Source organism: Oncorhynchus kisutch, linkage group LG24 (genome assembly GCF_002021735.2).
Source record: "Oncorhynchus kisutch isolate 150728-3 linkage group LG24, Okis_V2, whole genome shotgun sequence".
NCBI lineage: Eukaryota > Metazoa > Chordata > Actinopteri > Salmoniformes > Salmonidae > Oncorhynchus > Oncorhynchus kisutch.
Window position 1 is genome coordinate 23,276,189 of NC_034197.2, and position 23,016 is coordinate 23,299,204.

The 23,016-nt window shown below is 43.5% G+C and overlaps 1 protein-coding gene across 2 annotated transcripts in view; it reads left to right on the forward strand.

Moving 5' to 3' along the window:
• The window catches only part of LOC109869337 (monoglyceride lipase-like), a 26,546-nt gene extending 14,246 nt beyond the window's left edge, over positions 1-12,300 (forward strand). For both annotated transcript variants that reach the window (XM_020459417.2, XM_020459416.2), the window contains one exon: positions 7,619-12,300. In XM_020459417.2, coding sequence (XP_020315006.1) covers positions 7,619-7,741 — 123 coding nt within the window. In that variant the 3' untranslated portion in view covers positions 7,742-12,300. The remainder of the gene's footprint in view (positions 1-7,618) is intronic.
• Positions 12,301-23,016: the final 10,716 nt, after the last annotated feature.

Genomic DNA, 23,016 nt, shown 5'->3' on the forward strand with positions numbered 1-23,016 from the left:
ATGGCTACCCAAAGAGGAGCGTGTATGTGGTCACTGCACGACAGGGGAGGTAGAGACAGAGATGCACTTTCTCCTTTACTGTGATAAATATTAAGAGATTCATTATTCACTAAATGACTACATTTACTCCAAATGTTAACTTATTAAACCCAGAGGAAAAACTAAGAATACTCATGGGCGAAGGAGCAATGGCTCCTCTTGCAGCCAAATATGTATTCTCCTGCCATAGCCTGAGGGACACTGAATAATAACATCTGCATAGTAAGCAGTAACTTACTTATTATTACTATTATTGTTAATCATTCCAAATAGTAGTGGTATCGGTGGTAATGCTAGCAGTTTAATGATGGTGATGGAAGTTGTAGTACTGATGTAATGGTGAAGATGACCGGTTTTAGTTATAAGTTAGTTTCATTTAACATATTTATTACATTTCTACTATTGACTTATCATTATATTATTTTTATATTATTATTTACTACCATTTTTATATTATTATTGTTTATAATTGTATTAATGTATATAGTATACATTGTTGCTTTGGCAATATTGACAATGTCTCATGCCAATAAAGCAGCTTGAATTTGAGATCAAGAGAGCGAGAAACACACAGAGAGAAAGGGAAACACGCAGAGGAGAAAGGGAAAACACGCAGAGAGAAAGGGAAAACACACAGAGAGAAAGGGAAACACACCAGAGAGAAAGGGAAACACACAGAGAGAGACGAGAGCGAGAAACACACAGAGAGAGAGAGAGCGAGAGAAACACACAGAGAGAGAGAGAGCGAGAAACACACAGAGAGAGCGAGAAACACACAGAGAGAGAGAGAGCGAGAAACACACAGAGAGAGAGAGAGGCGAGAAACACACAGAGAGAAAGGGAAACACGCAGAGAGAAAGGGAAACACGCAGAGAGAGAGACGAGAGCGAGAAACACACAGAGAGAAAGGGAAACACGCAGAGAGAAAGGGAAACACGCAGAGAGAAAGGGAAACACGCAGAGAGAGAGAGAGCGAGAAACACACAGAGAGAAAGGGAAACACGCAGAGAGAAAGGGAAACACGCAGAGAGAAAGGAAACACGCAGAGAGAAAGGGAAACACGCAGAGAGAGAGAGAGGCGAGAAACACACAGAGAGAAAGGGAAACACGCAGAGAGAGAGAGAGCGGGAGAAACACACAGAGAGAAAGGGAAACACGCAGAGAGAGAGAGAGCCAGAAACACACAAGAGAGAAAGGGAAACATGCAGGAGAGAGAGAGAGCCAGAAACACACAGAGAGAAAGGGAAACATGCAGACGAGAGAGAGAGCGAGAAACACACAGAGAGAAAGGGAAACACGCAGAAGAGAGAGAGAGCAAGGGAAACACGCAGAGAGAGAGAGGGGAAATACAGAGAGAGAGAGCGGGGAAATACACACAGAGAGGGAGAGAGAGAGGAGAGAGGGGAAACATACACACAGAGAGAGAGGAGGGGGAAACACACACACACAGAGAGAGGGGAAACACACACACAGAGAGAGAGGGGGAAACACACACAGAGAGAGAGGGGAACCACACACAGAGAGAGAGGAGGGGGGGAAACACACACAGAGAGAGAGGAGGGGGGGAAACACACACACAGAAGAGGGGGGAAACACACACACAGAGAGAGAGGGGGAAACACACACACAGAGAGAGAGGGGGAAACACACACACAGAGAGGGAACCACAGAAGAGAGGGGGAAACACACACACAGAGAGAGAGGGGGAAACACACACACACAGAGAGAGGGGGAAACACACACACAGAGAAAGAGGAGGGGGGAAACACAGAGAGAGAGGGGGAAACACACACACAGAGAGAGAGGGGGAAACACACACAGAGAGAGAGAGAGGGGAAACATACACAGAGAGAGAGCGAGAGAGGGGAAACACACACACACAGAGAGAGAGGGGAAAAACACACACACACAGAGAGGGGGAAACACAAACACACAGAGAGAGAGAGGTGGAAACACAGAGAGAGAGAGAGTGAGAGAAACACACACACACAGACAGGGAGGGGGAAACACACACACACAGAGAGGGGGAAACATACACACACAGAGAGGGGGAAAACACACAGAGAGCGAGAGAGAGAGGGGGAACACACACACAGAGAGAGAGGGGGGGAACACACAGAGAGCGAGAGAGAGGGGGAAACACACAGAGAGCGAGAGGGGGAGGGGGAAACACACAGAGAGCAAGAGAGGGGGGGGGAACACACAGAGAGCAAGAGAGGGGGGGGGGACACACAGAGAGCGAGAGAGAGGGGGAAACACACACAGAGAGCGAGAGAGAGGGAGAAACACACACAGAGAGCGAGAGAGAGAGGGGGAAACACACAGAGAGCGAGAGAGGGGGGGAAACACACAGAGAGCGAGAGAGGGGGAAACACACACACAGAGAGAGAGAGGGGACACACACACAGAGAGAGAGGGGAAACATACAGAGAGAGAGAGAGAGAGGGGGGACACACACAGAGAGAGGGGAAACATACAGAGAGAGAGAGAGGGGAAACATACAGAGAGAGAGAGGGGGGGGGGACACAGAGCGAGCGAGAGAGAGGGGGAAACACAAACACAGAGAGAGAGAGGGGGGGGGTGAAACACAGAGAGAGAGGGGGAAACATACACACAGAGAGAGAGGTGGAAACACACACACACAGTAGAGAGAGGGGAAAACACACACACACAGAGAGGGGGGAAACACACACACACACACAGAGGTGGAAACAAACACACACAGAGAGAGAGGTGGAAACACACAGAGAGAGAGAGAGAGTGAGAAACACACACACACACAGAGAGAGAGAGAAACACACACAGAGAGGGAGGGGGAAACACACACACACAGACAGAGGGGGAAACACACAGAGAGAGAGGGGGGGATACACAGAGAGAAAGAGAGAGAGAGGGGGGAAATACACACACAGAGAGAGAGGGGGAAACACACAGAGAGAGGGGGGGGGATACACACAGACAGAGAGAGAGAGGGGGGGATACACACAGACGGAGAGAGAGAGAGGGGGGATACACACAGACAGAGAGAGAGAGAGGGGGAAATACACAGACAGAGAGAGAGAGAGAGGGGGGAAATACACACACAGCGAGAGAGAGAGGGGGGAAATACACACACACAGAGAGAGAGGGGGGAAACACATAGAGAGAGGGGGAAACAGAGAGAGAGAGAGGGGGGACACAGAGAGAGAGAGAGGGGGGACACAGAGAGAGGGGGAAACAGAGAGAGGGGAACACAGAGAGAGGGGGGGGACACAGAGAGAGAGGGGGGGGAACACAGAGAGAGTTGGAAACAGAGAGAGAGGGGGGGAACACACACAGAGAGAGCGAGAGAGGGGGGAACACACACAGAGAAAGCGAGAGAGGGACACACACAGAGAGAGGGGGGGGAAACCACACAGAGAAAGCGAGAGAGGGGGGGAACACACAGAGAGAGAGAGGGGGGGAACACACAGAGAGAGAGAGGAGGGGAAACACACACAGAGAGAGAGAGGGAGGGGGGGAACACACACAGAGTGAGAGAGAGGGACACACACAGAGAGAGAGAGAGGGGGAGGCACAGACAGAGAGCGAGGTAGAGGGGGAAACACACACATAGAGAGAGAGAGAGAGAGAGAACACAGATTTACCATTGTAAATACAATCCATATTTCATATGACATTTGATATGTCTATTCTTTTGGAACTTTTGTGAGTGTAAAGTTTACTGTAAATTTGTGTTTATTTCACTTTTGTTTATTATCTACTTCACTTGCTTTGGCAATGTTAACATGTTTTTCCCATGCCAATAAAGAGATTGAATTGAAATAGAGAGAGAGAAGCGGAATAGAGAGGAGTAACAGAGAGAGAGAGCAGAGGGGAACAAATTGAGGGATGGGGGACAGAGAGAGCGGGGGGGAACAGAGTGAGGGATGGGGGACAGAGAGAGCGGGGGGGAACAAAGTGAGGGATGGGGGACAGAGAGAGCGGGGGGGAACAGAGTGAGGGATGGGGGACAGAGAGAGCGGGGGGGAACAGAGTGAGGGATGGGGGACAGAGAGAGCGGGGGGGAACAGAGTGAGGGATGGGGGACAGAGAGAGAGCGGGGGGGAACAAAGTGAGGGATGGGGACAGAGAGAGCGGGGGGGAACAGAGTGAGGGATGGGGACAGAGAGAGAGCGGGGGGGAACAGAGTGAGGGATGGGGGACAGAGAGAGAGCGGGGGGGAACAGAGTGAGGGATGGGGAACAGAGAGAGAGCGGGGGGGGGACAGAGAGAGAGCGGGGGGGAACAGAGTGAGGGATGGAGGACAGAGAGAGAGCGGGAGGGAACAAATTGAGGGATGGGGGACAGAGAGAGAGCGGGGGGGGAACAGAGTGAGGGATGGGGGACAGATAGAGAGCGGGGGGGAACAGAGTGAGGGATGGGGGACAGATAGAGAGCGGGGGGGAACAAAGTGAGGGATGGGGGACAGATAGAGAGCGGGGGGGAACAGAGTGAGGGATGGGGGACAGATAGAGAGCGGGGGGGGAACAGAGTGAGGGATGGGGGACAGATAGAGAGCGGGGGGAAACAAAGTGAGGGATGGGGGACAGAGAGAGCGGGGGGGACAAAGTGAGGGATGGGGACAGATAGAGAGCGGGGGGGAACAAAGTGAGGGATGGGGGACAGATAGAGAGCGGGGGGGAACAAAGTGAGGGATGGGGGACAGATAGAGAGCGGGGGGAAACAAAGTGAGGGATGGGGGACAGAGAGAGCGGGGGGGGGACAAAGTGAGGGATGGGGGACAGAGAGAGAGCGGGGGGGAACAAAGTGAGGGATGGGGGACAGATAGAGAGCGGGGGGAAACAAAGTGAGGGATGGGGGACAGAGAGAGAGCGGCGGGGGAACAGAGTGAGGGATGGGGGACAGAGAGAGGTGGTGTAACAGATAAAGAGCGAATGAGGGGTGAGCTAATCGTGTGTCAGGTTTCATTTAGTCGGTTAATTTGTCGGCTTTTGTCCGATTTAAAAAAAGATATATAAAAAACTACTAAAGCTGATGACATCAAATTGGCGCTGGCCAATTGCCCGGAAGAAGAAGGAAAATCCCATTGTTAAATAATGCTTTTCAGCCTCTTCATTGATGGAAATACCAGTCAATGAAAATAACATTTGACTGGTCATGCTTATCGTTCTATTGGTTAATATGCATCATTTTGTGGAATTAAATTAGCGCATGTGTACAGTATATTCATTATGTATCTTATTTATCACATTTATCACACTTTTTGTCCTTTTAAGACAAATACGAGGTCAAATCATGACTCCGTGATCTTCTGGTCAGAAAGTCGGAGCTCTCGGAGGAGGCCCGAGTTCTCAAGTTGGAATTCCGAGTTTGGATGACCGTTCAAAACAATGTTTCCCCAGTTTCCAGTTGTCTTGAACGCACTGAAGTCAGAAGTCGGCTATTTTCGAGTTCCCAGTTTCCAGTTGTCTTGAACGCACTGAAGTCAGAAGTCGGCTATTTCCGAGTTCCCAGTTTCCAGTTGTCTTGAACGCACTGAAGTCAGAAGTCGGCTATTTCCGAGTTCCCAGTTTCCAGTTGTCTTGAACGCACTGAAGTCAGAAGTCGGCTATTTCCGAGTTCCCAGTTTCCAGTTGTCTTGAACGCACTGAAGTCAGAAGTCGGCTATTTCCGAGTTCCCAGTTTCCAGTTGTCTTGAACGCACTGAAGTCAGAAGTCGGCTATTTCCGAGTTCCCAGTTTCCAGTTGTCTTGAACGCACTGAAGTCAGAAGTCGGCTATTTCCGAGTTCCCAGTTTCCAGTTGTCTTGAACGCACTGAAGTCAGAAGTCGGCTATTTCCGAGTTCCCAGTTTCCAGTTGTCTTGAACGCACTGAAGTCAGAAGTCGGCTATTTCCAGTTCCCAGTTCCTATTTGTTTTGAACGCTGCGTCAAAACCGCAACAGAGGGCAGGCTTCATCAGCGCGTCACACACCACTTTGCAATGAGCTGGAGGCAATATGCAGTTTGAAAACATACATGAAAACTGTTTTCCATTAACTGCATTAGAGAACAAACATTTGCACATTGCCTACTGTCTTGTGCACATTGCCTACTGTCTTGTGCACATTGCCTACTGTCTTGTGCACATTGCCTACTGTCTTGTGCACATTGCCTACTGTCTTGTGCACATTGCCTACTGTCTTGTGCACATTGCCTACTGTCTTGTGCGCATTGCCTACTGTCTTGTGCGCATTGCCTACTGTCTTGTGCGCATTGCCTACTGTCTTGTGCACATTGCCTACTGTCTTGTGCACATTGCCTACTGTCTTGTGAGCATTGCCTACTGTCTTGTGAGCATTGCCTACTGTCTTGTGAGCATTGCCTACTGTCTTGTGAGCATTGCCTACTGTCTTGTGCGCATTGCCTACTGTCTTGTGCGCATTGCCTACTGTCTTGTGAGCATTGCCTACTGTCTTGTGAGCATTGCCTACTGTCTTGTGCGCATTGCCTACTGTCTTGTGAGCATTGCCTACTGTCTTGTGAGCATTGCCTACTGTCTTGTGCGCATTGCCTACTGTCTTGTGCACATTTCCTACTGTCGTGTGCACATTGCCTACTGTCTTGTGAGCATTGCCTACTGTCTTGTGAGCATTGCCTACTGTCTTGTGAGCATTGCCTACTGTCTTGTGAGCATTGCCTACTGTCTTGTGAGCATTGCCTACTGTCTTGTGCACATTGCCTACTGTCTTGTGAGCATTGCCTACTGTCTTGTGAGCATTGCCTACTGTCTTGTGAGCATTGCCTACTGTCTTGTGAGCATTGCCTACTGTCTTGTGAGCATTGCCTACTGTCTTGTGAGCATTGCCTACTGTCTTGTGCACATTGCCTACTGTCTTGTGAGCATTGCCTACTGTCTTGTGAGCATTGCCTACTGTCTTGTGAGCATTGCCTACTGTCTTGTGAGCATTGCCTACTGTCTTGTGCACATTGCTGCGCTTATATGTGAAGAAATTGGGGTTTCGAATTTTTTTAATGAAATGTTCTGATCTGTTGCATCAAACTCAATGTTTTAAAAATATATATGTAGCTTAGGCCTACTGGTTGTATTAATGTGGGATCTATCATCCCACAACTGTCCCATTTCGTTCTCGACACACTGACCAATTGAATAGGTAGCTTAAACTTTTCTACTGTAGAAGATTGAGGCTAGTGATTTTGCTTGTTGGCTGAGGAAAATGACATGTGGACTGTTATTCTAACATGTTCAAAGTGCACATCAGAATTCGGTTAAGAAGGACCACACATCGTTGCATCCTCACTTGCATGTTGTGTCATTCTGAGCGCCGTGGGTGGACGTCTTAACCACATTATGCACCAAATGCACATGTTGTATCATTCTGAGCGCCGTGGGTGGACGCCTTAACCACATTATGCACCAAATGCACATGTTTTGTCATTCTGAGCGCCGTGGGTGGACGCCTTAACCACATTATGCACCAAATTCATATGGGTCCGGTGAGTTTCTCAAATGTCCAGTAAATGAAAATGTTGCCGGTCAAATTTCCTGCTCCACATTTCCCTAATGGAAACCCCGGTGTGTGTGTTGTCTCTGTCAGGTGTACGACGGAGCATACCACGCCCTGCACCATGAACTCCCAGAGACGGTGGCAGCGGTGCTGAAGGAAGTCACTGGCTGGATCTCTGAGCGTCTCACTGGGTCTCCTTCTCAGGGCTCCTAGTCCCCTCCTCCTCTTCACCCCCCAACCCACTGTATGACCTAAATACATTTGTACTGACAGCATATACTCTACTGCTAGCCGACCAGTAGCGATCATTTTCAGTACAAATGTAGTTAACTGCACCTTACCCCAACCCCAGCCCTGTGCACGTCAGTCAGACTTAAAACCTCTTGGTCCTCTGGGGAGAAGTGGGGGGTGACAGGTCAGGAGGCCCACAGGAGGTTTCCTTAAGGTCAACTTGTCAGTGACCTTTGACCCTCATGGCCAATGTAGGTCCTGATTTTCTAGGCTCTTCATTAGGGACAACAGTTGTGCCCCAGCTGCCAGGCAGCATTTCATAGTACATATATCAGCCATGTCTCCCTGTACTGAGTTCAAAGAGAACAATGCTGAGAGCTAGGCCAGGCGCAATTCACAGAGGGATTTTTTTCCTCCTTTTGTAATCACAGTGTTCAATAGGCCAACAGAAACATATTGAATTTGCCCAGGCTGAGGGTGTTCCCTTTTGTGTGTTGCCATGGAGACAACTGGCCTTTGTTATCCCCACCGTATCTCAGATCCTTTGTTCATAGAGTCAAACATTTTGGACTTGTTTGAACACCCAGCTCCCCAGATTGCCGCCACTAGTGGTCATCTATCAGAACTGCAGGGTATAGGTGGCTGCAACCCAAGATGGAGAAGTTGCCTGTTACTATGGCAACACCTCAGGAAAAACCCTATGGGGGAAAAAAGGCTGAATCCATTAGAGCACCACAGTAAGGTGAGGCATGCTGTGAATCATTATACAGTACATGCTGTGAATCATTATACAGTACATGCTGTGAATCATTATACAGTACATGCTGTGAATCATTATACAGTACATGCTGTGAACAGAAAAAGGCGTCACTTCGCTGCAGTTCTTATATTGAAAAAGATGACGGTCTCAATTCATCACCTACAACCTCACCATTTATCTGTGTTTCTCCATGCTAACGACTAATACAGATTTTAATGTATAATATGAAATATCCATGTTACCGATATTCCTCTTTTTAAATGTTGTTTTGTAAGGGGAAGACTGGTGAATCTAATTGTCTGATGCGTTGAGCATTTAATAAAGTGAAATTCTAGACATTTAGACATTTGTCAATAGACCATTGTTAGTAACTCAACCAAGGGGCCAGGGTTTCTGTCTAGAAGCACGGTTTTGACTGCTCCGGCAGTCTTGCTTTGGTACTGCAGTTTAACTGATACCCGGCCCAGAAATACAATTTCCTTAGTTGGCCATATAGAATACCACAGTATGAGTCATAATAGCCATAAAACCTAGCGGTCAAGCAAGGAACTGGTTCCAATCATTTTTCCACCATAAATGTTCCCCCCGGACATGATGTTTTAATAACCGTGTAAATCTCTCTCGGACAAGGTGACTTTTATCTATATATATTCTCCTGTATTTACCCCCCAAAAATCAAATGCTAATTAGCTGCTAATGTGGGTATCATTAACTACTACAAATGCCATGATGATCTGGACGAGACAGCTGAATCGAGGCAAAGGTAAGAATCTGGATTAACTATCTAAGGTGTCAGCTAGAGATGACGTGCAGGAGCTTGCAGAGATTTGTAGTTTTGCATGATGTCTACTTTGATGCCAAATAGCATTTTTGAATCAGAGTAATAAAGCCGAACATATTGATAAAAGTCACCTTGTCCTAGTGAGATTTACATGGTTATCAAAACGCCACACCAGGGTAAGCCTACACAAAACACAACCCTTATTTAAAGTGTTTCTAAAATCACCTATGGGAAATATGAATGATGGAGAAATTATTGGAACCATTTTCCTGTTTGACCACTAGGTTTTATGGTTATGACACCTCTACTGTGGGGCTCTATAGAGAAGTCAGATTACAAAATTCCTAATAAAAGACACTTTAGTCATTTGTCAATTGTTGCTGAGGCCATTTTTTTTCTTCATCATTCACAGCCGAAGAAATTCAGATGTTATATTCATCCAATGTCTGCTATGTGCATGTGAAGTTGTGCTGTGTAAACCGGGTAGATTACATTGAACACAACAGTCGGACATCTTGGACAAAGTAAATCAGCATTGTGTGTGTGTGTGTGTGTGTGTGTGTGTGAACTGAATGACCAGTTTTTAAATAACACACATTTAAGAACAATATGGTGGCATATATTTGAAAAGGGCAGAATTTGTCCAATTGTAAATGTGTTACTCCTGAAACCAGACATGTTCTTATCAATAAATATTGATAAACTGTCAGATTGCTCATAACAAATTGAATAATATGTGAAGGACATAAGTATTATTCTGTTTGCATCTATATAACTACTTTTATTGATCTTGTCTACTCTATTGATATGCATTCTTCATTTTTAAAGTAACGTGATGTGGAACATAAGGGTTTTATACTATAGTCAACTTACTTTTTATTGAGCGTTCAGAACTAATACCTGATAACTGAAATTGAGAAGTAAGAATCTGAATGGCCCTTTTTATGAAGTGTAATTTATTTTACTATGTGATTCGTGTTGCTTTGTGCTTTATTCCCATAACCTGTGTGAAAATAACTTGGGCTCCTTGGTCACTTAAAGACTGACTGAAAATTGCTGAAGGGCTTAAACTACATTCTCATGTGACTCACTAGAACAGTGTTTCCCAACACCGGTCCTTTAGTACCCCCAACAGTAGGAAAGAGTGGGGTAAGTTGAGTCATTTGTTTTCTCAGTCAAGGGAAATATACTGTAGCATTCATTCAAACAAAGATATCTACATATTTTTCAGGATGTTATGTGTCCTTGGAAATAACCCGAATTCATGTAAACATTAGTTTTGAAAACCTAGCTTACCTCAGGTATGGGTTAAGTTGACCCGCAGGACAGAGTAAGTTAAAGCCACCTACACATTTCTGTACTGAATTAATTATTAGCCCTACCTTTTTAAAAACATGTCTTTATTTCCCAAACACAATCACATTTGTCTATTAATCATATTTTAACACATGACAAACACTTTGCACTTTTCAAAAACACTTTGAGGACACGCCTGGGAAGAAAACGCTTCAATTTGCTCAACTTGCCATTGGCTCAACTTAACCCATAGCCATTGGCTCAACTTAACCCATAGCCATTGGCTAAACTTACCCCAAGGCAAACATTTTGACTATATTAGCCTACACAGCTACAAGGATGCACTTTCATGCAAAGGTTGACCCCAACTGACGTATAGAACAATCGATCAATTAATTTGACTTGGTGAAAATCAGTTTTCTGGACCGAACTTGCTTACTACTGTTTCCATGTGGTTTCTTTCTTCCCAGACTACATGCAATTAGGATCTCTTTCTAAATATTTGGTCCATTCTGTGTATGGTTTCCTAGAAACAAGGGCGGCTCAATTTACCCAACTCTCCCCATATCATTTTGTTGTGGGCCTGGACAAGCACACCTGATTCTACTTGTCAACTAATCATCAAGCCCTCATTGAGCTGAATGAGGTGTGTTTGTTCAGGGCTACAACTAAAATGTGTGCTGTTGGGGTACTGGAGGACCAGAGTTGGGAAACACTGCACTAGAATCAGCCATGCCAAACAGCAGTCAGTCTCTAGAGACAGGGGCTTGAGCCAATCCAACAGTTATTGCTGAATCACGTCATACAGTAGGACAGGTATCATCAACTAGATTCAGCCGCCAGCTGATTTTTTTTCTCTTCTTGAGGAGGATGATCAGGGGGCCGGAAAATAATTGCAAATCATTTGTAGACTGCAAATTGACAGCAAGAAACCCAAACATAACATTTCACTAAAACATAATATTTTCAAACCTTGCTTACATTTGTAAATTATCAGATATATCTCTCTATTATGTGTGGGAATACTTGGAACAGATTTGCTCGTGTTTTCACTGTTTAAAAAAAAAAAAGTCTAACAATTCAACTTGTATTTTCTGCGCAGAAAACTAGAGGGGGGGGTGGGGGGCAAATAAAATCAGACTGGAGACAAATTTGGCCAGTAGGGGCTCCATTCAATCTGTATCATTAAAATTAAAATTTAAAGACAACGTTCCCATGTTAGCTGACATGGCATTCACGGTAAAAGCTGCAGATGTCTGAACAATCAGAAACGTTTACATTTTTATCGTGCAACTGTAACGCTTCAGCACTACAGATTGAATAGAGCCCTAGGTGTTCTCTGGGTCTAATAGATACATACTTTCAAATAGTTGAGCTGCACTTGATTTGGCATGCCCAGTACAATGGAACCAATGAAATAGTCCCAAAAGTGCAAAGCACATCAAATACAGTATTTGACCTAGGTCTGGTGCTATGATGGTTTTGGTTACATACAAAATGTTGATGAGAGCCTGATGGAAGATGTTGGAACAATGTTTAATGATCTGTCGTTTGTATTCCTCAAACGGAACATTTTTGTAACACAAACTGCTGTAACATATGATGTTTTGAAATGACTTGTGACCACTGAGAAACAAGAAACTTACTAAATAAGCTATAACGTATTCAAACAATGTTACCAATAAACCTTGACTGTTGAACTAATCTGACTTTAGCTATTTCCTTGCCTCGTTTCCTTTCCTAAACAATCTGTTGACTGTGATCAATATCAGGTCTGTCTGTCTGTCACTATATGGATGGTGGAAAGTCAGGAGATGCTTGTCTGTTTGATAGTTGGGGAAATGATTATGAGTTTGTCATCAATAATAATCCAGGCGTCATACTAGATTGACAAAGTTGTCTATTATTTATTACTAAATTGCTCAATTTAACATAAAGGTGCAGTGTGACATTACACATTGGCCCGTAGATGGCAATATAATGCAACATTTCTCCCAGCCATATAAAGGGCTCTGGCATTTAAAACATTGAGAAAATACTTCTCATACATAAAATCAATCATATTGTAACATGTCATATCAATGTACAGAATTGTAGTGTTCCATAAACCGATTTTGTGGATTGTCCAGTCATTTTGGGGCGGCAGGTAGCCTAGTGGTTAGAGCGTTGAGCCAGTAACCGAAAGGTTGCTAGATCGAATCCCTGAGCTGACAAGTTAAAAAATCTGTTGTTCTGCCCCTGAAAAAGGCAGTTTTGAAATGTTTTTATTTCACCTTGATTTAACCAGGTAGGCCAGTTGAGAACTGCGACCTAGCCAAGATAAAGCAAAGCAGTAGTTAACCCACTGTTTCCCAGTAGGCTGTCATTGTAAATAAGAATTTGTTCTTAACTGACTTGCCAAGTCAAATAAAAGGTTAAATAAAAATGATAATTGTATAATATGAGGTTGACGCCATATTGGGCACAATCAAATCAAATATACTTGTCACATGCGCCAAATACAACGGGTGAATTAAACCTTACCGTGAAATGCTTACAAGCCACTAACTGACAATGTAGTTCAAGAAAATGAGTTAAGAAAATATTTACAAAATAAAAAAATAAAACTTAGCACAATATAATTACAGTGGGGCAAAAAATTATTTAGTCAGCCACCAATTGTGCAAGTTCTCCCACTTAAAAAGATGAGAGAGGCCTGTAATTTTCATCATAGGTACACTTCAACTATGACATACAAAATGAGAAAAAATTATCCAGAAAATCACATTGTAGGATTTTTAATGAATTTATTTGCAAATTATGGTGGAAAATAAGTATTTAGTCACCTACAAACAAGCAAGATTTCTGGCTCTCACAGATCTGTAACTTCTTCTTTAAGAGGCTCCTCTGTCCTCCACTCATTACCTGTATATAGATCCGGGATGGCAGGAAGCTTGGCCCCAGTGATGTACTGGGTCGTACACACTCCCCTCTGTATCCCCTTTACGGTCGAATGCCGAGCAGTTGCCATACCAGGCGGTGATGCAGCTGTATAACTTTTTGAGGATCTGGGGACCCATGCCAAATCTTTTCAGTCTCCTGAGGTAAAAAAAGCTGTTGTCGTGCCCTCTTCATGACTGTCTTGGTGTGTTTGGACCATGATAGTTTGTTGGTGATAGGGACACCAAGGAACGATAAGCTCTCGACCTGCTCCACTACAGCCCGGTCAATGTTAATCGGGGCCTGTTCAGCCCTCCTTTTCCTATAGTCCACAATCATCTCCTTAGTCTTGATCACGTTGAGGGAGAGGTTGTTGTCCTGGCACCACACTGCCAGGTCTCTGACTTCCTCCCTGTAGGCTGTCTCATCGTTGTCGGTGATCAGGCCTACCACTGTTGTGTCGTCGGCAAACTTAATGATTGTGTTGGAGTCGTAGAATGGTAAATGCAGAATGGATGTCTGTGATGATGAACACAACGTGAAATTCTTATCCAAACCCATCAGCAAGTCTGGCTGTGTCCCCATTATTCCACTGTTTGTTTGATATATTCTGATTGAAAGAGAACCAAACACAGTTCTGTAAAAGGCATTGTGAATAGGCCATACAGTCACTAGAGATCACTGCCAAAATAAAGGAAAGACCAACATCTTAGTAGGGCGATGGGCCACCGCGTGCCAGAACAGCTTCAATGCACCTTGGCATAGATTCTATAAGTGTTTGGAACTCTATTGGAGGGATGATACACCATTCTTCCACATGGAATTCCACCAATTGTTGTTTTGTTGATGGAAAACGCTGTCTCAGGCACCGCTTTAGAATCTCCCATAACTTTTCAATTGGGTTGAGATCTGGTGACTGAGACGACCATGGCATATGGTTTACATACAGTGGTGCAAAAAAGTATTTAGCCACCAATTGTGCAAGTTCTCCCACTTAAAAAGATGAGAGAGGACTGTAATTTTCATCATAGGTACACTTCAACTATGACAGACAAAATGAGAAAAAAAATCCAGAAAATCACATTGTAGGATTTTTAATGAATTTATTTGCAAATAATGGTGGAAAGTAAGTATTTGGTCAATAACAAAAGTTTATCTCAATACTTTGTTATATACCCTTTGTTGGCAATGACAGAGGTCAAACGTTTTCTGTATGTCTTCACAAGGTTTTCACACACTGTTGCTGGTATTTTGGTCCATTCCTCCATGCAGATCTCCTCTAGAGCAGTGATGTTTTGGGGCTGTTGCTGGGAAACACAGACTTTCAACTCCCTCCAAAGATTTTCTATGGGGTTGAGATCTGGAGACTGGCTAGGCCACTCCAGGACCTTGAAATGCTTCTTACGAAGCTACTCCTCCATTGCCCGGTCGGTGTGTTTGGGATCATCGTCATGCTGAAAGACCCAGCCACGTTTCATCTTCAATGCCCTTGCTGATGGAAGGAGGTTTTCACTCAAAATCCCACGATACATGGCCCCATTCATTCTTTCCTTTACACGGATCAGTCGTCCTGGTCTCTTTGCAGAAAAACAGCCCCAAAGCATGATGTTTCCACCCGATGCTTCACAGTAGGTATGGTGTTCTTTGGATGCAACCCAGCATTCTTTGTCCTCCAAACACGACGAGTTGAGTTTTTACCAAAAAAGTTATATTTTGGTTTCCTCTGACCATATGACATTCTCCCAATCTTCTTCTGGATCATCCAAATGCTCTCTAGCAAACTTCAGACGGGCCTGGACATGTACTGGCTTAAGCAGGGGGACACGTCTGGCACTGCAGGATTTGAGTCCCTGGCGGCGTAGTGTGTTACTGATGGTAGGCTTTGTTACTTGGGACTCAGCTCTCTGCAGGTCATTCACTAGGTCCCCCCGTGTGGTTCTGGAATTTTTGCTCACCGTTCTTGTGATCATTTTGACCCCACGGGGTGAGATCTTGCGTGGAGCCCCAGATCGAGGGAGATTATCAGTGTTCTTGTATGTCTTCCATTTCCTAATAATTGTTCCACAGTTGATTTCTTCAAACCAAGCTGCTTACCTATTGCAGATTCAGTCTTCCCAGCCTGGTGCAGGTCTACAATTTTGTTTCTGGTGTCCTTTGACAGCTCTTTGGTCTTGGCCATAGTGGAGTTTGGAGTGTGACTGTTTGACGTTGTGGACAGGTGTCTTTTATACTGAGAACAACTTCAAACAGGTGCCATTAATACAGGTAACGAGTGGAGGACAGAGGAGCCTCTTAAAGAAGAAGTTACAGGTCTGTGAGAGCCAGAAATCTTGCTTGTTTGTAGGTGACCAAATACTTATTTTCCACCATAATTTGCAAATAAATTCATAAAAAATCCTACAATGTGATTTTCTGTCATTTCTTTTCTCATTTTGTCTGTCATAGTTGAAGTGTACCTATGTTGAAAATTACAGGCCTCTCTCATCTTTTTAAGTGGGGGAACTTGCACAATTGGCAGCTGACTAAATACTTTTTTGCCCCACTGTAATTGTCATGCTCATCAAACCATTGCAGCCAAAAGAAATAGCCTTCCCAGTGTCGTGTCTTTGGCTATGCCGGATTAAGTGATATGACATGCTATTCTATAAAATAATTTATCCGTAATTAATATCACCTGATTGAGCTAATCATGTAAATGTAATGTATGTAAATGTAACTAGAGAGTCGGGCACCACGAAATAATATTTATAGAGCTGTTGTCTCCCGAATAAACTCTTAAAGACCTAGTAATATTTTACATCGATAGCAGTCAATATCAATCGTCATCTTAATTCAGTCTCATCTGAAAGTTGTAAATTCTTGGTTATCTGCACGAACCCTGGCTAACAATTTGAATCAGCAATACAAAATTGGTTTAATTATTTATTTACTAAATACCTAACTAATCACACAGAATTACACATACACATAATTAAATCATAAATTACGTCATAAAGGAAAATGTCCCTAGCGGGCGGAACAGATATGACAGCTTGTTACACAAAGGAAAAGGGCTGGGTTTGAGTGAAAGAGCGGGAAGACTGAGGGACACAGGGAGAAGCTGTGCTATTGTAAATACAGTATCTGATGCATTCTAAATTACCACCCATTTGGAAAAGGAAAATGCAATAAATATTTACTCTGAGCTGCGCTTCGGTAGGTTGGTGGTAGATGGAAGGCCGTGTTGCCAAACCGAGTCCTTTGAAGAATGTCTCTGGTTGTCAATTGGATACGTTGTAGTAACGTCGTTGGGTGATAGACGGGATACTCTGTCTGTTCCTTCCTAACCCTAATTTGCATCTGCTGTTGCTAACTCAACGGCTAGGAGGTATCACTTCTGTCGTGAATAAGAGTTCAAAGTTCATACCATTCGCAACCAAAGCTCACGCTGATGTTGGCTTTGTTCTGTAGTTATTATCTGAACCATTCTGACATAGGACCGTTGTCCTCAAGTTCTCGGAACAGGAAGTTATATTGTCGTCAAGGGCTTATATAGGAAGGGAGAGGAGGGCATGTTTGAAACGTTTTATAGCCCATGTCCCTTCACAGGGGCGGAGCAATGATTGAGCAGAGCCCTACCTTATGAAAACCCAAATCTCACATTATAGAAGCTAAAATCACATTTCATCCCATCACGAATAATTTCATATTCAAACATTTAAATTGAACAACAATTCCATGTGAATCCGATAACTCTGTTGTGTAGACTTTCCACTGTAGAGTTTGTCATCTTATCATTGATGAGAATGTCTCAGACGACAACCGAACCGACATCATATTCATTAAGTACCACCGCATATGTTCAATTGGTCGGATTACCAGAATATAGTTAATTTCCCCCCACCTTCTGACGTTCCCAGAATCTCTATGTTAACCAAAGGTTTTTCAAATGTAACCTTAGTAGGGGGGAGAGAGGAAAAGGGGGGGAAGAGGTATTTATGACTGTCATAAACCTATCCCCCAGGCCAACGTCATGACACCAGCATTTTCATACATGACCCTAAGGATGATGGGATGTTAATTGTTTAATTAACTCAGGAATCACACCTGTGTGGAAGCACCTTTCAATATACTTTGTATTCTTAATTTACGCAAGTGTTTCCATTATTTTGTCAGTGACCCATATACACAGACTGATGGAAGGCCTTGTTAATTTATGGGAGGCAATGGGAGGGGTTCAAAACATCTCCCATCTGTCACTGTAAATCTTTCTCAGGCCTGCATCATTTACCCAGTGAAACAAACAGTGTCTACCAAGAGATTAACCTCCCCAAGGAGTCAATCATTGTTTTACCATAGAGATGAACCACTAGTATTATGTAGCTCGTTTTACAGGCCCTAGGGAATATAGTTCAGAACTGGCACTGTTGTAACATAATCGTATACTCCTTGCTGTGGGACTGTCCACCAGAGGGAGACCCAAGACAAGACTCTCTAGAGATGTTCTTAACACCGTTCTTGTGAGAATGGCCACAAATGGAGTCAGTTTGATTTGGCCCATATATATATGGTGTAAATACCTGTTGGAGCCTTATAAATCAGATAAAGGTAATACAAATATACTGCATTCTTATTGAAATGCATTGACCAAATGTATATTGATTATAATAAAAGTGTGATTCCAATCTGCAATTTGCTTGGTGCTCCACTCATTCAGACAGAGGTCACTGATTAAACTGAAACGATCAAATTTGCACACGACTTAAGGGGTAGGCCTGATCATCAACAACGATGAGACAGCCTACAGAAAATATGTTAGTGCCCTAGGAGCCTGAAGAAATTCATCAGGGCCCATAAGATCCTCACAAACATCTACAGATACACCATCGAGAGCATTCTGTCAGGCTGCATCACAGCCTGGTATGGCAACTGCACTGCCCGCAACCACATGGCTTTCCAGAGGGTGGTGCGGTCAGCCCAACGCATTACCAGGGGCACACTGCCTGCCCCCCAGGACATCTACAGTACCCGGTGTCATAGGAAGGCCAAGAAGATCACCAAGAACTTCATCCACCTGAGCCACAGCCTGTTCACCCTGCTACCAACTAGCAGACCAAGAGCCTGAAAAACAGCTTCTGGGACGTTCTGCGAAATGAGTTCCTTTTGCATGACATATATAGGGAAGGTAATCAGGGAGGTGATGGAGTCCAGGTGAGTCTGATGACGTGCAGGTGCGCATAACGATGGTGACAGGTGTGCGCCATAACAAGCAGCCTGGTGACCTAGAGGCCGGAGAGGGAGCACACGTGACAGTACCCCCTCACTGAAGCGAGTGGAAGACAGAGGAAAGAGCCTCTTAAAGAAGAAGTTACAGGTCTGTGAGAGCCAGAAATCTTGCTTGTTTGTAGGTGACCAAATACTTATTTTCCACCATAATTTGCTAATAAATTCATAAAAAATCCTACAATGTGATTTTTTTGATTTTCTTTTTCATTTTGTCTGGCATAGTTGAAGTGTACCTATGATGAAAATTACAGGCCTCTCTCATCTTTTTAAGTGGGAGAACTTGCACAATTGGTGGCTGACTAAATACTTTTTTGCCCCACTGTATATACAGTACCAGTCAAAAGTTTGGACACACCAACTCATTCAAGGGTTTTTCTTTATTTTTTACTGTTTTCAACATTATAGTATAATAGTGAAAACATCACAGATATGAAATAACACATAAGGAATCATGTACTAACCAAAAAAAGTGTTAAACAAATCAAAATATATTTTAGATTTTAGATTCTTCAAAGTAGCCACCCTTTACATTGATGACAGCTTTGCACACTCTTGGCATTCTCTCAACCAGCTTCGCCTGGAATGATTTTGCAACAGTCTTGAAGGAGTTTCCACATATGCTGAGCACTTGTTGGCTGCTTCTCCTTCACTCTGCGGTCCAACTCTTCCCAAACCATCTCAATTGGGTTGAGGTCGGTTGATTGTGGAGGCCATGTCATCTGATGCATCACTCTCCTTCTTGGTCAAATAGCCCCTACACAGCATTGTCCTGTTGTAAAACAGGAAGACCCAGATAGTCCCACGAAGCGCAAAGCAGGTGGGATGGCGTATCGCTGCAGAATACTGTGCTAGCCATTCTGGTTTTTGTGCATTGAATTCTAAATAAATCACCAACAGTGTCACCAGCAAAGCACCATTACACCCCCTCCTCCATACTTCACAGTGGGAACCACACATGCAGAGATCATCCGTTCACCTACTCTCAAGTTCAATGAATGATGATTTGATCTCAAATTTGGACTCATCAGACCAAAGGATAGATTTCCACCAGTCTAATGTCCATTGCATGTGTTTCATGGCACAAGCAAGTCTCTTATTCTTATTGGTGTCCTTTAGTAGTGGTTTCTTTGCAGCAAATTGACCATGAAGGCCTGATTCACGTCTCCTCTGAACAGTTGATATTGAGATGTGTCCGTTACTTGAACTCTGAAGTATTTATTTGGGCTGCAATTTCTGAGGCTGGTAACTCTAATGAACTCTGGGTCTTCCTTTCCTGTGGCGGTCCTCATGAGAGCACGTTTCATCGTAGTTGTCACGCCCTGACCTTAGAGAGCCTTTTTATGTCTCTATTTTGGTTTGGTCAGGGTGTGATTTGGGTGGGCATTCTATGTTCTGATTTCTATGTTTTGTGTTTCTATGTTTTGGCCGGGTATGGTTCTCAATCAGGGACAGCTGTCTATCGTTGTCTCTGATTGGGAATCATATTTAGGCAGCCTTTTCCCCTTTTGTTATTGTGGGAAGTTATCTTTGTTAGTGGCACTATAGCCCTCGTAAGCTTTGCGGTGGTTTCTTGTTTTTGTTGGCGACATTATAAATAAAGAATTGTACGCTCACCACGCAGAGCTTTGGTCCACTTCTTCAGACGATTGTGACAGTAGTGATGGTTTTTGCGACTGTGCTTGAAGAAACTTTGAAAGTTCTTCAAATTTTCCGGATTGACTGATCGTCATGTCTTAAAGTAATGATGGACTGTTGTTTCTCTTTGCTTATTTCAGCTGTTCTTGTCATAATATGGTATTTTACCAAATAGAGCTATCTTCTGTATATAATCCCTACCTTGTCACAACACAACTGATTGGCTAAAAGCATTAAGAAAGAAAGAAATTCCACAAATTAACAAGGCACACCTGTTAATTGAAATGTATTCCAGGTGACTACCTCATGAAACTGGTTGAGACAATGCAGAGTGTGCAAAGCTGTCATCAAGGCAAAGGATGACTACTTTGAAGAATCTTGTGAAGAACACTTTTTTTGGTTACTATATGATTCATATGTGTTATTTCATAATTTTGGTGTCTTCACTACTAGTACAATGTAGAAAATAGTACAAATAAAGAAAAATCCTTGAATGATTAGGTGTGTTAAAGCTTTTGACTGGTATATATTCCGGACTCTTGACATTGCTTAGATATTTCTGATATTTTTTTACTTTTTGGATTATGTGTGTAGTGATATTGTATTGCTAGGTCTTGCTGAACTGTTTGAGCAACAATGTGATTGAGGGGTTTCAATTAAGCAAATTATTGATTTTATTAACCTTGTTTCTTAAGCTACATATGTTAATTTGCTAGTAACAGATGACATTCATATTCTGACAATCTCTGAAAATCACTTAGATAATACTTTCGATGATACAGTGGTGGTAGCAATACATGGTTATAACATCTACAGAAAAGACAGAAATGCCAATGGTGGAGGTGTTGCTGTTTATTTTCAGAACCACATTCCTGTAAAGCTTAGAGACGATCTAATGTTAAATACTGTTGAAGTAATATGGCTAAAGGTTAATCTGCCTCACCTAAAGACCATTATTTTGATTGATTTGATTTGATTATTGTGAGAAGCTGCTATAGACCACCAAGTGCTAACTGCCAGTGTCTGGATAATATGTGTGAAATGCTTGATAATGTATGTGATATCATCAAGGAGCTATATTTTCTGGGTGATTTAAATATTGACTGGCTTTCATCAAGCTGCCTACTCAAGAAAAGGCTTAAAAATGTTACTAGTTAACAGTCAACCTACCAGGGTAGTTAAAAACAGCACAGGAATGAAATCATCAACATGTATTGATCACATCTTTACTAATGCTGCAAAAATTTGCTTTAAAGCAGTATCCAAATCCATCGGATGAAGAGGGCACGACAAAACATATTCCCCCTCAGGAGACTGAAAAGATTTGGCATGGATCCTCAGCTCCTCAATAGGTTCTACAGCTGCACCATCGAGAGCATTGGTTGCATCACTGCCTGGTATGGCAACTGCTCGGCCTCCGACCGCAAGGCACTACAGAGGCGAGTGCGTACGGCCCAGTACGTCCCCGAGTACCAAGCTTCCTGCCGTCCAGGACCTCTATACCAGGCGGTGTCAGAGGAAGGCCCTAAAAATTGTCAAAGACTCCAGCCACCCTACTCATAGACTCCAGCCACCCTAGTCATAGACTGTTCTCTCTGCTACCGCATGTCAAGCGGTACCAGAGCGCCAAGTCTTGGTCCAAGAGGCTACTAAACAGCTTCTACCCGCAAGCCATAAGACTCCTGAACATCAAATCAAATGGCCACCCAGACTATTTGCATTGTCCCCCCCCCTCCCATTTTACACTGCTGCTACTCTCTGTTATTATCTATGCATAGTCACTTTAATAACTTTACCTACATGTACATATTCCCTCAACTAACCGGTGCCCCCACACATTGACTCTGTACCGGTACCCCCTGTGAGTAGCCTTGCTATTGTTATTTTACTGCTGCTCTTTAATTATTTGTTACTTTTATTTTATATATATATTTTTGGGGGTATTTAAAAAAAACTGCATTGTTGGTTAGGGCTTATAAGTAAGCATTTCACTGTAAGGTCTACACCTGTTGTTTTCGGCGCATGTGACAAATAAGATTTGATTTGATCACAATTTAGTAGCCATATCTAGGAAAATCATAGTTCCAAAGGCTTGGCCTAATATAGTGTACATCCCTCCTCCCTACTTTACACTCCCTACTATATTGTGGATAAAGTTATCTGTCTAACAGAACACAAAGGGTGTTATTTAATGGAAGCCTCTCCAACATAATCCAGGTATAATCAGGAATTCCCCAGGGCAGCTGTCTAGGCCCCTTACTTTTTTCAATCTTAACTAATGACATGCCACTGGCCTTGAGTAAAGCCATTGTGTCTACGTATGCGGATGCCTCAATACCATACATGTCAGCTACTACAGCGAGTGAAATCACTGCAACACTTAATTAACAAAGACCTGCAGTTCATGTCAGAATGGGTGGCAAGGAATAATTTAGACCTAAATATTTCAAAAAACTAAAAGCATTGCATTTGGGACAAATCATTCACTAAACCCTAAATCGTGTAATAAACAATGTGGAAATTGAGCAAGTTGAGGTGACTAAAATGCTAGGGGTAACCCTGAATTGTAAACTGTCATGGTCAAAACATGCTGATAAAACA